This window comes from Petaurus breviceps, unplaced genomic scaffold, assembly GCF_028583685.1.
Source record: "Petaurus breviceps papuanus isolate PSGF00001 unplaced genomic scaffold, PetGlider_PUasm1.0 90825, whole genome shotgun sequence".
NCBI lineage: Eukaryota > Metazoa > Chordata > Mammalia > Diprotodontia > Petauridae > Petaurus > Petaurus breviceps.
This window is the reverse complement of record NW_027187353.1, coordinates 6720512-6733320: the sequence shown is the minus strand read 5'-3', so window position 1 is coordinate 6733320 and position 12809 is coordinate 6720512. Positions and strand designations below refer to the sequence as shown.

Genomic DNA, 12809 nt, shown 5'->3' with positions numbered 1-12809 from the left:
CTGGAAACAACTCACAGGTCCAGTTAGCTGGAATGCAGTGTTCATGAAGGGAAATAATGTGAAATCTGTCTGGAAAGATCAGTGGGAAATAAACAGTTAGAAGGCTTTAAATTCTAGGCTGAGGATTTTGTGTTTTATCCTAGCAGGAATGGTAAAACTTTTTTTGATAAGGGAGTGACATTGTCAGGAAACTGATTTAGACCTAACACTGCCCACTGTGTGGGAGACAGATTAGAAAGGGGAGAGCCTGGAAGCAGGGAGACCACGGAGGAGACTTGCAGAATTCCAAGTGAAAAGCAATCGAGCCTGGAACTAGGCTACTGTGGCTGTGAGTGCAGGGGAGGTGGATGCGGAGCTATGATATAGAAGCAGATAGACTCAACAAGATGTGGGGAGAGGTGGGAAAGAGTCAGACAGGAAGAATGGTACTGCCTTGGTTTTGGAGGGAAATACAGGGTGTCCTAAAAGCCGCACTGCAGGTTTAAGAACTTCAGAATTATAAATGCTGCAAACTTTTTTTAAATTTGAAGTATTAATTATTTAAATTGATGTTTCTAATTAATATCCAACATATCCACCTTCTTGAGGTATGCATCACTCTAGGCGATTTCAAACTTTGAGCTGCAGATTCAGTGAATGAAAGGATTACCTTTGTTTATTCTTTAAGTTTATTTATTTTTAGTTTTCAACACTCATTTCCACAAGATTTTGAGTTACAAATTTTCTCCCTACCTCTCCCCTATCCCCCATCCCAAGATGGCAAGCAATACTGAATACCCCTTCCCCCAATCTGTTCTCTCTTATATCCTCCCTCATTCCTCTCCATCCCCCCCCCCCCCCAGCCACTTTCTAGTACAGCAAGATGGATTTCTTTCTTCTTCTTTTTTGGAGGGGGGAAGGTAGGGCAATTGGGGTTAAGTGACTTGCCCAAGGTCACAAGGCTAAATTTTTGGTCTGTGTATTAAGTGTCTAAGGCCAGATTTGAACTCAGGTCCTCCTGACTCCAGGGCCAGCACTCTATTCACTGTGCCACCTACCTGCCCCTGCAAGATGGATTTCTATACCCCAGTGCCTGTATGTCTTATTTCCCCATTGCACATAAAAACAATTTTTTTTAACATTTGTTTTTAAAACTTTGAGTTCCGGATTCTCTCCCTTCTCCCTTTCTCCCCTCCTCACCCACCCCCACTGGGAAGACAAGCAATTCAATATAGGTTATACGTGTGTAGTTATGCAAAATATTTCCATAGTAGTTATATTGTGAAAGACTATGTTTCCCTCCATCCTGTCCCATCCCCCATTTATTCTATTTTCTCCTTTGATCCTGTCCCTTTTCAAAAGTGTTTGTTTCTAACTACCCTCTCCCCATTCTGCCCTCCTTTCTATCATCCCCACTTCTTATCCCCTTCTCCCCTACTTTCCCGTAGTGTAATATACCCAATTGAGTATGTATGTTATTTCCTCCTTGATCCAAATCCACTGAGAGTAAGGTTGACTCATGGATTGCCTTTTTAATACAAAGAATGAGATTAGGATAAATACACAACAGTTTGGACATGACCACACAAGAAAAAATCTAATGGAGATAGATCAGAGACCAAGGTGGCCAAGTGAGAGGACCATCAATACTGATCTACCTCATGGATTGAGAAAGTGCCATTCAGAAACTGCTACACATACAGTACACAATGATAAGTTGCTCTGTCGTGTTGAAATTTAAAAAATATTTTTCAATCCACAAACCCAAAATAAAAGTAAATAAACTTTCACATGATAGTTATTGCAAGTTTGTAGTACTTGATGTTTCTCAAGTTATTAAAGCTTAAAATTGTACTAAGGCTTTTCAGAAACTCTGTATAACCAATTCCATTTTGGATATGCTGAGCTTTGATAAGTTCTTGGGGCATCCAATTAGAGCTGTCCTTTAGGTAGTTGGTAATGCAGGACTCTAATGCAAAAGAAAAATTAGAGATATATTTCTGTCATATTCTTCATAGTATGCTGTACATTTTAGAATCATCAGCCTAGTTTGGTATTGGATGAGATGATGATGATGGGAGAGAATATGAAAAGATAAATTGGGAGGGCCCTGGCAGAACGTAAGGGATTCCCATCTTTAGTGGATGGGAGCAAGGTAATGAAGCAGCCATCAGACAGATAGGAGAAAAGCCAAGAGAGGGGCATCGCAGAAGCAAGGAAAGGGGGTAGAAACAACTTCAGAAGCTTTGGAGAGTTCAAGTAAGATGGTTGAGATAATTGGTAAACTTGGGCAGAACTGTATAAAACGTGTGGTATGAACCAAGGCCAAATTCCAGGGGATTAAAAATGAGGAGGAGCTGAGGAAGTGGACACAAAGAGGACCCTTAGTAAATGTTTGACTTTGAAAGGCAGAAATGAAAGGAGGTTATAGCTTTAACTATGGTTTTTAACTATGGGTAGAACTGAGTATGTTTGTGTTAATGGGATGGAACCAGTAGGTAGGTAAGGAAAGAATGAAGATTTAAGGAAGAGAGGGAATAATCAAGGGAGCAAGCACTGAAGGAGATGATGGATTAGGATTAAAAGCACAAGTGAAGGAGTTGGACTTGTCAGGGGAAAGAAGGACAGAATGGGGAAAGATATAAAGACATTTAAGAGTATGAAATAGGGGAGAAGAGAGACCTAGTAGCAGATGAGATCCTTTATTGAGAATTACAGAAGTGATAGAGAAGGTTTGGAGAAAGGAGATGGTTTGTAATAATTATTCAGTGAGTGCTTACAGAGTCAACCAGGGAAGAATAAAAGATTGCCAGTTGTCTGACAGGGCCCCATAGAGATTAGGTAGCAGAAATGTAGAAGAAAGCCATTTGTCATTGTGTGAAGCACTATGAGAACAGGAAGAGACAAGGCCTATGTTGGGATAACCTCTTTGGAGTCTGGCAAGGTATGACTGGTGTCAGGAGAGGCACAATGGATTCAAGGAAAGCTGATAAAATAGTTAAATTGGTCAAGCTTTGGATCCAGACCATGAAAGGAGGGAAGAGAGCCCAGAGCAAAGATAGTAGAGACCAGGAGAGCAAGGCATCATTTCAGTTTTATATAAATGACAGATAGGTGTTAGCATTATTACATGTGCCCAGTACAGATGGAGAATAAAGAGTGAAAGGGCCCAGAAGGTGCTGAGTCCTAGGAGAGTTCACAAAGATCACTGGACATGAGCAATGTCAGTGACTTAGAAGTCAGAAATATGGACAGTAACTATGATCGAAAATAAGTACACAGTAGACACACTGACAATTATGCAGGACTTTCTTTCACTGGTGCTTTGATGACAAGATCCAAAGTCACAAATAGAGAAATAAATGAAATTTCACATTGTAAGCCTTAGCACTGATCGCATTAGTGAGAGGGATGGAGTGTTAAGGTTGAATGAAAGAGGAAAAGAGTCAGGACTGTTGGACTGTTCAGATGGTTCTTATAGTCATTATGTCAGGGCAGAAGATCAGTTGTGTCCATTGTTTTCGAGAAGATAGTGACCTATACCGTATAAATATAAAATAGTGAGACTCTTTAATGAACATAACAGAATCATTTTACAGATGAAAAGAAACTGGGAACAGAGAAGTGATTTCTTTTCCCCCATTACACAGCTGATTTGTAGCAGGCCTGGGTCAGGCTTCTCATCCATTACTCTTTCTAGGACCTTGGGAGGCCTCCCTCCATTTTTATCTAATGAGCATTGGCCATGCCAGGGTTGAAAACATTTCTGAAAGTCCTTTGGGAACATTCTTTAGAGTCCACATATCACTTCTGTAATATCCAAAAATTGATTGCATCATTTTGTTGTCACAAATGTTTTTTGATCAGAAAAACCATATTCTCTGGCTTAATACATCATTTCATTCTCTAGGTGTGGTCCTGAGTGATCCTTGATTGTTTACAAAAATTAAAACCATTCTCAAAAGATAAAGATTTGTCAGCACTGAGGACAAGCCAAAAAGTGCTAGTTTCCAAAGAATTTCAAAAATATTTTTGAGTGGTGGCAGCACTGCTTAGCCTAAATATGCAGCCTTCTAAATGCCTTCCTTAAAGGAGACAACACTGACCAACTTAGGGACATCCTGATGTTTGTCAGACAGTTAGGAACTAAAGAGCCACCTGGCAACCAAAGGGCTCTTGATAAACGTGTCTGTATAGAAAGCATAGTGAAACAGGTGTCCTGGGGGGTGATTGGAGATCTAACCTTTTCCTTTTTATTTCACATTTTAGTCCCCAGTGCTGCTCCTCAGAACCTGTCCTTAGAAGTGAGAAATTCCAAGGTAAAATATGTATGCCAGACTTTCCATTTCCACTGGTCTTTCTCTAAGCCTCTGGGGATTGCCTAGAAAGAAGTTTTGGTGGGACACTTCCAGGATATGATTACTGTACCGTGATCATCTCTTCTTTAGTGTGGTCTTAGTTACATGATGCTTGTAAAGTATTATCAGAGAACAGCACACAAGAGCTAAGCAGGGCCTGCTGTGAGAGGGATGAGGCTGAGAACTGCAGCTCAGCTTGCCCTGAGTTACCCACCGTTCTCAGGGAGCTTGGCCCAAGATCTCTGCCCTCTGGCCTCCCTGGGCCTTTGCTAGACTGACCAAAAGCAGCATGAGGAGGCCAGCAGGAAGAGCCCTTAGCCTGGCCCATCTCTCCCACTTATCACCTGGGTGACCTAGGGCAAGCTGCCCAAGCTTCAGTTTGCTTTTTTGGAAAACCAAGATGATCATTGTAAACTGTGTATGTCACAGGGTTGGTGTGAGGAAATGGAACAGGAGCTGTTATAATTCTTAAAAGGAGTGGCTCTTCAGAAAAAAAAAAAAAAGGAAGGAAAAGCCTGTAGAAGTGAACTATGGTGTCTTCAATTGCCACAACCTAGGGACATGCTGACTTAACTAATTTATGAGCCTAGGGCCTCTGGCAGAGTCAGAAGAGACATGTGTTGTCCTTGTTCAGACATATATTTATAGGGTGACTCTGGGGAAGGCACTCTCAAGTCCAGGAAGCTCTGTAAGACTGTAAGGTGTGGAGTAGCTACATATCTGTGCAGATGCAGGGAGTTCCCTTCCTGGGTGAGAGTCCTCTAATCCAATAAAAATACAGATTTGGTCCAAAAAATACATACATATAAGGTATAATTTAAGCATGGTGTAATTTGCAGTTAAGAAACCTGAATTTAGTCTCTGAAGACTTCAGGTCAGTGCTGGCTTCACCACTTACTTGCCATGTGACCATGGACAAGTCAAACTCTAAACTTCAATTCCTTTATCTATAAAATGGGGATGACTATTCTGCCCACCCCATAGCGTCAGTGTAAGAATCAGATGGGTTAAGGGAATGCTCTGTGCTAGGCACTGAGAACACAAATACAAAGAACGAAACAATCCCTGTTCTTAGAGAGTTTATAACCATTAAGTGCCATATAAATGTAAGGTCTTTATGTATATAATCTCAGCTTTTGATTTATTTTTGAGCATTAACTGGAACATTGTGAAATTCTTCCTAAACCCCTCATATGCAACAGTTATTAGGAATGTTAGTTTTAGGCCTCTGATTTGTCTCAACTTTTCTCCACAATCTTATCTTCTCCAGAGTATTGTGATTCACTGGCAGCCCCCTCCAGCAGGCACACAAAATGGGCAAATTACTGGCTACAAGATTCGCTACCGGAAATCTTCCCGAAAGAGTGATGTTATGGAGAGCGTTGGAGGAACACAGCTGTTCCAGTTAATTGAGGGTAAACTACTTAGCATTTTGGAAACAAGAAGGAAAATGTAATAGTTTCTGAATGTATAATTGTGTTAATTGACTTATGCAAATAGTTTACATGATTCTATTTACTTTTGCCCTTTCAAAATTATTTGACAGTACTCTTTTAATAGTTCAAACAAAAGGAAAATTCGGAAAGAATTCTTATTTTACCAGCTATATTGGCATTCTATATTTTATCATCATGACTCATCTTCCTTTGGATTCTTTAGCTTGTTGAGTAAGAATTCTTACTTAAGAGTAAATGATTGTAAAATGGGGAGGAATGATTCATATATAGTTGTTCTGTACAAGCAAAGAAATTTCTTTATCAAATATTCCTTGAGTAACAGGAACAGACTTGAGCTGTATATGTTCAGTCAAATACAGTGTTTTTTTTAAATACCTCATTAATTGTGGACCCTACAAATACACAAAATAAGTGGAAATTTTCTTTATAGATAAGCTCTTTAAAATTGTTGCCTTTTATGTCAGAAGATGATTTACAAAGTCTTTAAGCATTTCACGAGCAAATGTAACTGAAAGGGCAACAAAGTGTCAAAGCCTCTGTATTATGAGAAATCTGGTAGAAATGAGGATTTTTAACCTCAGTCATGATGGTTCTGATACAGTTTTAAGTCACTGGTACCCCAGTTCTGGGTTGTAGCTTCTATTACATCTTTCTCTGCCAACAGACCATGCCATGTGCTATATACATACATACACACACACACACACACACACACACACGTGTTCTTTACTTTTCCTTTAGTTTACTCAAAATTTATTTGGGTTTTTAAAAAGGCTTTTCCTAACAATTAAAGAGGAAAAAAAATGTAATCCACTTTAATATAAAGTACAAGTTGCACTGGGCTAACTAGCTCCTTTTCCCACTAGGTGAAATATAACCTAATTTCTCTGACCCCACCCCATTATTTTGCTTCTGAAGAACCACCCCCCAACCTGTCTGCCTCAGCAAACCTAAGCTCAATTACTATTTTTTTCTCTTTGGACCCTGCTCTCTCTTCTGTCCCTTCTCACCCATTTCTAAGCTAGCTCCTTGGGGCTTCTTTGAGTCAGCCATGTTAGCATGGCTTCAGCTAATTGCCCAGGATAGTGGAAATGTCCCCGGGCACCTCTCCCACAGTCAGGAAATGTTCACATCAAAGCCCTTACAAGTTCGCCACATGTGGCGTGGTGAAGGCTAGGATGTCTTCTCCTCCCCTCTTCCAAATGAATAACTAGGAAAAGAGGAGTGTGTACCTGTGGAGTGTGGAGAGGAGACAGTCTTCTGAGCACAGGCGGGGTCAGCCAGGAGAGAGGTGGCAGCCTAGAGGTTTTGTTCACTTCGTACGTGCACACATGACAAAGGAAATCAAGAGATCACTCAAGACTCTCCACCTGGCCTGAGCATCTGGCTGTTCTGGGGAGCTGAAATACCAGACGGGGTACCAGCAAGTTGGAGAGAAAGAAGAAGCAAAAAGACCAACTTCTCCTTCTCCCAGCAAGGAGCCCTTGACCTAGACCGTGCTACCTGAGGTGGAAGGTCCTCTGCCAAAGGAGCCCTGTTTTGTGGCCCCTTAAGGGACTCTGGACATGTATCTACATCATTAGTGCTCATTATCACTCACTCAAGGAGTTCTGTTATATTTTCTTCCTTTTAATAAAACTTTTTTTCTGTAATATGATTCACTGTGCTAGTGGGGAGGTTTCAGTATATTGACCCAAGTTGTAGTAGGTATGACTCCTACAGCTATATGCCAAGGTTTTGATAATCAAAGACAGCACACAGATAATGCTTGGGATCACTGTCTTAAGTGAATTAAGCTTAAACTCTCCTACTCACATAGTTAAGACTTCCATTTTCAAAGCTTTAATATTGAATGGCAGTCAGTAGAATAATTAAAAATATGAGGAATAAATTAGATGTAAGGACTAAGAAGTCCTAAGAAACTAAAGACATATGTGTCCTAAAAATATAGATATAATCTTTATAAGATGGAGTTAGATGGGAATTTCTTTTTAAAAGAAACTGCTGAATTTAGAATTATGCCAAGAAAGTGACTAAAATGTCTGTGCCTTGTGATCCCAAGGTTCCACTGCTAGAAAGGCTGTATATGCCACAAAATTTTTATAGCAATACTTTTTGTAGTAGCAAATCATTGGAAATAAAGATGCCCATTGATTGTGGAATGGCTAGAAAAATTGTGGAATTTATGAGTGTTACCATACTGTAAGAAATAACATGAATAACATGGTAGAGGCTTCTGGGAACAGATGCAGAAATGAAGCATCTGTCTCAGGAAAACAATATACACTATGACTACAACAATGCAAACAAAAAGAACAACAAAACTGTAGAATCTGAATGATGCAAAAAAAAATGTAGACACTTCCCCAGGCTTTTTCACAGAACTTAAGAACAACTGGTGTGGAATACTAAATAGAACATCAGACTTTTTTATATGTAAAACATTTTTTTTCTTTCTTTTCTCTCTTTTTTTTTGTTCATTATTATATGTGATGTCTTTCTGGAAGGACTATGGAAGAGAAGGGTTCAGTGAAAAATGTAGATGAATTTATTTTAAAAAAGTAAAGCTGAAATATAAAGTAATATCTGATTCTTTTAGGTCCTATTTGTTTACCTTAATACAAGCAGAAATTTCTTTATACTTTAAGGAATTAATTTTAAAAACAAAAATCCACAGCTATATCCATTATAAAAGTATGATTTCACAATGTAAAAATATAAAAGTTTATATTATAGAAACAGATGAGAGTGAAAAGGTTAAATCCTAAAAGTCCTGGGACGGTCTGTATGAGAAGAAATGGGTGACAGAAAGACAAAATGCAAGCTCAAAAAGGATGAATAAGGAGAAAGGAAGAAATAAAAGTGGATAAAAGTTTGTATTTTTTTTTTTAAAGCAATCGGGGTTAAGTAACTTGCTCAAGGTTACACAGCCAGTTATTTCTGGGTGTGGTACTGAGTATCTGAGCCCGGGATTCGATCTCCAGGTCATCCTGACACTGGAGCCAGTGCTTTTACTCGCTGAGCCACCTGGCCACCCCAAAAGTTTGTATTTCTTAAAAGAACTTAAAAGTGGCAATTGGGTACGCTGTTTGCATCATGGTATTTACAGGAGCTAATTGCATTTTAGTCTGTACCTTGACAAATAGCAGAAAAGCCTGCTTTAAAAGCCCAGAGGGGGTGGAGCCAACATGGCAGAGTGAAAGCAGGAACTTAACCTGAACTCCTCCATAAATTCCATCAGTGACCTCTACAAAGTGAATCTGAACAGATTTTAGGGTGACAGAATCCACTGGGAGACAGAGCATGGCAGATTCCCAGTCCAGGAAAGTGCCCAGCATAGGACTGGACAAGGGGAGTGCAGAGCTCATAGGGGCTGCACCAGCATGAACCAGACACCAGACCACAGTGGAGCGAAAGCGAGCCCTGGCCAATGGATTCTCCCATAGCAAGGGCAATTCACAGATGTCTCACCACAGGACAGAGGATCTGTCAGAGCTGGGTAAGAGAAAGTGCTGGGCCCAGTAGCTGCAGCAGCTTCTCCTGGGACTATCAGCCCATGGCCTAAATGTTTAAAAATTACCTACCTGAACTTCCAGGAGCCAAGATGGCAGAGTAAACCTTAGCTGCTCTAATCCCCCTCCCTGACTCTGAAACCCAGAGACTATTGCCCCAGTGTGAAATCCTGAAACAGTGGAAGTAGCAGCAGGCTTGGGAGTCCTAGAGGAAGGGTGTGACTGAGGCTGTGCCCAGCCTGAAGTGAAGGGCAGAGGCATCCCAACAAGCCCCATCTCAGCTGACCAGCAGGAGATCCTAAAGCCCAGGGAGGTGGAGCCAGCAAGCCCTAACAACAGAAGCCTAGGTGTGCCTTAGCACAATCAAGGAAATCTATATACACTAGCACTGCAGGCCACCAGCTGCTGAGCCTGCCTGAGCATAGAGCCAGAAACCTGAAGTGGCCAGACCACCCCTCTCCTTCATCTTATTCTGTGAACCTCAGGGTAACCCAGGGGACACACTGAGAGTCCTGGCCTTGGCCTCAGTCTAGACACCCAGAAGTTCCAGCACACGAAGTCAACAACCAGGCCCCTAATTCCCAGCTTGAGAAGCATGGCAGAGCCTTCTGTACCCCAGAAACAGAATTCCACTTTAAAAGCCAGCAAAAAGGCAATCACAATGGGCCAGAAACAGCTTGGAAAGGGAAGACCAAAGATGATTAAATCATATAATTGTGAATGAGAAGAATCACTTTCAGGAGACACCATCCACTCTATATCCACACCTGAGATCACAGAAGGAAATATGAACTGGTCTCAAGCCCAAAAAAACATTCTTGAAAGAGCTCAAGAAAGATTTTAAAAGCCAAATTAGAGAGGTAGAAGATACATTGACCAATTCTTTTAAAATTACATTGGCCAAAGTGGAAAAAAAATCCCACTGAAGAGAATCCTTTAAAAAGTAGAATTTATGAACTGGGATAGGAGGTTCAAAATCTAACTGGAGAAAATACCTCCCTAAAAATGAAATCTCAACATATGGAAAATGAGCTTAAAAAAACTAGGAAAATAATTCACTAAAAATTAGAATCAATCAAGTCGAAGCTAATGACTGTATGACACATCAAGAATCAATCAAACAAAACATAAAAGATTGAAAAATTTAAAAATGTGGGATATCTCATTGGAAAAAGAAGTAATCTGTAGAACAGATACAGGAGAGATAGTCTAAGAATTATTAGTCTACTGGAAAGCCATAATGAAAAAAACAGCTTGGACAACATCCTCTAAAAAATTATCAAAGGAAACTGTCCTAACGTCCTACAACCAGAGGGTAAAATAGTTATCAAAAGAATTCACTGGAAATCTCCTGAAAGAGATCCCAAATTGAAAACTCCAAGAAATCTTGTAGCCAAATTCCAGAATTATCAGGTCAAGGAGAAAATACTGCAAGCAGCCAGAAAGAAATGATTCAGATATTGTGGAACTATAGTCAGGATCACACAGGACCTAGCAACTTCTACATTAAAAGATCCGGGCAGGGTGGCTAGGTGGCGCAGTGAATAGAGCACTAGCCCTGGAGTCAGGAAGACCTGGGTTTGGATCCGGCCTCAGACACTTAACACAAAACTAACATGTGACCTTGGGCAAGTCACTTAACCTCCAAAAAGCAAAAAAAAAAAAAAAGATCAAAAGGGGCATCGGAATATGATATTTTGTAAGGCAAAAAGCTTGTACTGCAACGAGGGATCAACTATCCAGCAAAACTGAGCATAATCTTTCAGGCAAGGAGATGGTCATTCAATTAAATAAGGGACTTCTAGACCTTCCTGATGAAAAAACCAGGGTTCAATGGAAAATTTGATCTCCAAATACAAGACTCAAGAGAGACATAGAAAGGTAAACAAGGAAAACACACACACACACACACACACACACACACACACACACACACACATGCACTTAACTTGTGATTCAATAAGAGCAAACTATTTACATCCCTATATGGTAAGCTAATACCTATCAATATTGAGAATTGTATAATTATCATGACATTTAAAAGGGATATACATAGATAGAGGGTGTGGGTATAAATTAACTAATCTGATAATAAAAAACCTTATTAAGGGGTACAAAGGGATTGTAATGGGAGAAAACGAAAGGAGGAGGTAGGAAAGGGTAAATTATGCCACACAAAGAGGCATAAAAACATACTATAGTAGAGGGGGAAAAGGGAGTGAGATAAACATTATATGAACTTTAACTCTCATTGGTTTTGGTTCAAGGAGGGATTAACATAATCAGTTAAATTTAGGATTCTAGTGAAAAGACACAAAAACTCATAGTAGAGGGAAAGGAGAGAGGGAGAGAAGCACTGTATGAAATTTACCCTCATTGGTTTGGGTACAAGGAGGGAATAACATACTTCATTAAGTATAAAAATCTATTGTTCCCTACAGGCAGTAGGAGGGGAAAGGGGGAAAAAAGGGGTGTGCTGTTAGAAGGGAGGGAAGAAGTAGTAAGGGGGAAGGGTAGATAAAAGGAGAGGGGTGCATGGGGGGGGATACTGGGGGAGGCAGTGGTCAAAAGGGAAATTCTTAAGGAGGGGAAAGGAGAAATAAAAGCATAAACAGGGGAGGAAATAGGATGGCAGGAAAGACATAGATAGTAATCATAACTGTGAATGCGAATGGGATGAACTCTGCCATAAAATGGGGGATAGCAAAATGGACTAAAAACCATAATCCTACAATATGCTGTCTATAAGAAGCACATTTGAAACAGGGGGATACGCACAGGGTAAAGGTAAAAGGCTGGAGTAGAATATATTATGCTTCAGCTAAAGTAAAAAAAAGCAGGGATAGCAATCCTTAGCTCAGATAAAGCAAAAACAAAAATTGATATAATTTTAAAAGATAAGGAAGGAATCTATATCTTGCTAAAAGGCACCATCAAGAATGAAGCAATATCATTATTAAATATATATGCGCCAAGCAGTATGGCATCCAGATTCCTAGAGGAGAAGTTAAGGGAATTAGAAGAAGAAATAGATAGCAAAACTATTCTAGTGGGGGACCTCAATCTCCCCCTCTCTGAACTTGATAAATCCAACCTCAGAATAAACAAGAAAGAAGTTAAGGAGGTAAATAGACTTTTAGAGAGATAGATATGATAGACCTCTGGAGAAAATTGAATAGGGGTAAAAAGGAATATACCTTCTTCTCAGTGGTACATGACACATACACAAAAATTGACCATGTACTAGGGCATAAAAACCTCAAAATTCAGTGCAGAAAGGCAGATATGTTAAATGCATCCTTCTCAGATAGTGATGCAATAAAAATTATATGTAATAAAGGGCCATGGAAAAATAGACTAAAAACTAATTGGAAACTAAATAATTTAATCCTAAAAAAGGAGTGGGTCAGGGCGGCCAGGTAGCACAGCGAGTAAGAGCACCGGCCCCAGAGTCAGGATGACCTGGGATCGAATCTGGGCTCAGACACTTAGAACCCACCCAG

General features: G+C 40.0%; 1 protein-coding gene across 2 annotated transcripts in view; it reads left to right on the top strand.

Moving 5' to 3' along the window:
* The window catches only part of NEO1 (neogenin 1), a 279673-nt gene that overhangs the window by 198973 nt on the left and 67891 nt on the right, over window positions 1–12809 (top strand). For both annotated transcript variants that reach the window (XM_069071219.1, XM_069071217.1), the window contains exons 12-13: window positions 4249–4298; window positions 5608–5752. In XM_069071219.1, the coding sequence (XP_068927320.1) occupies window positions 4249–4298; window positions 5608–5752 (195 nt within the window). The remainder of the gene's footprint in view (window positions 1–4248; window positions 4299–5607; window positions 5753–12809) is intronic.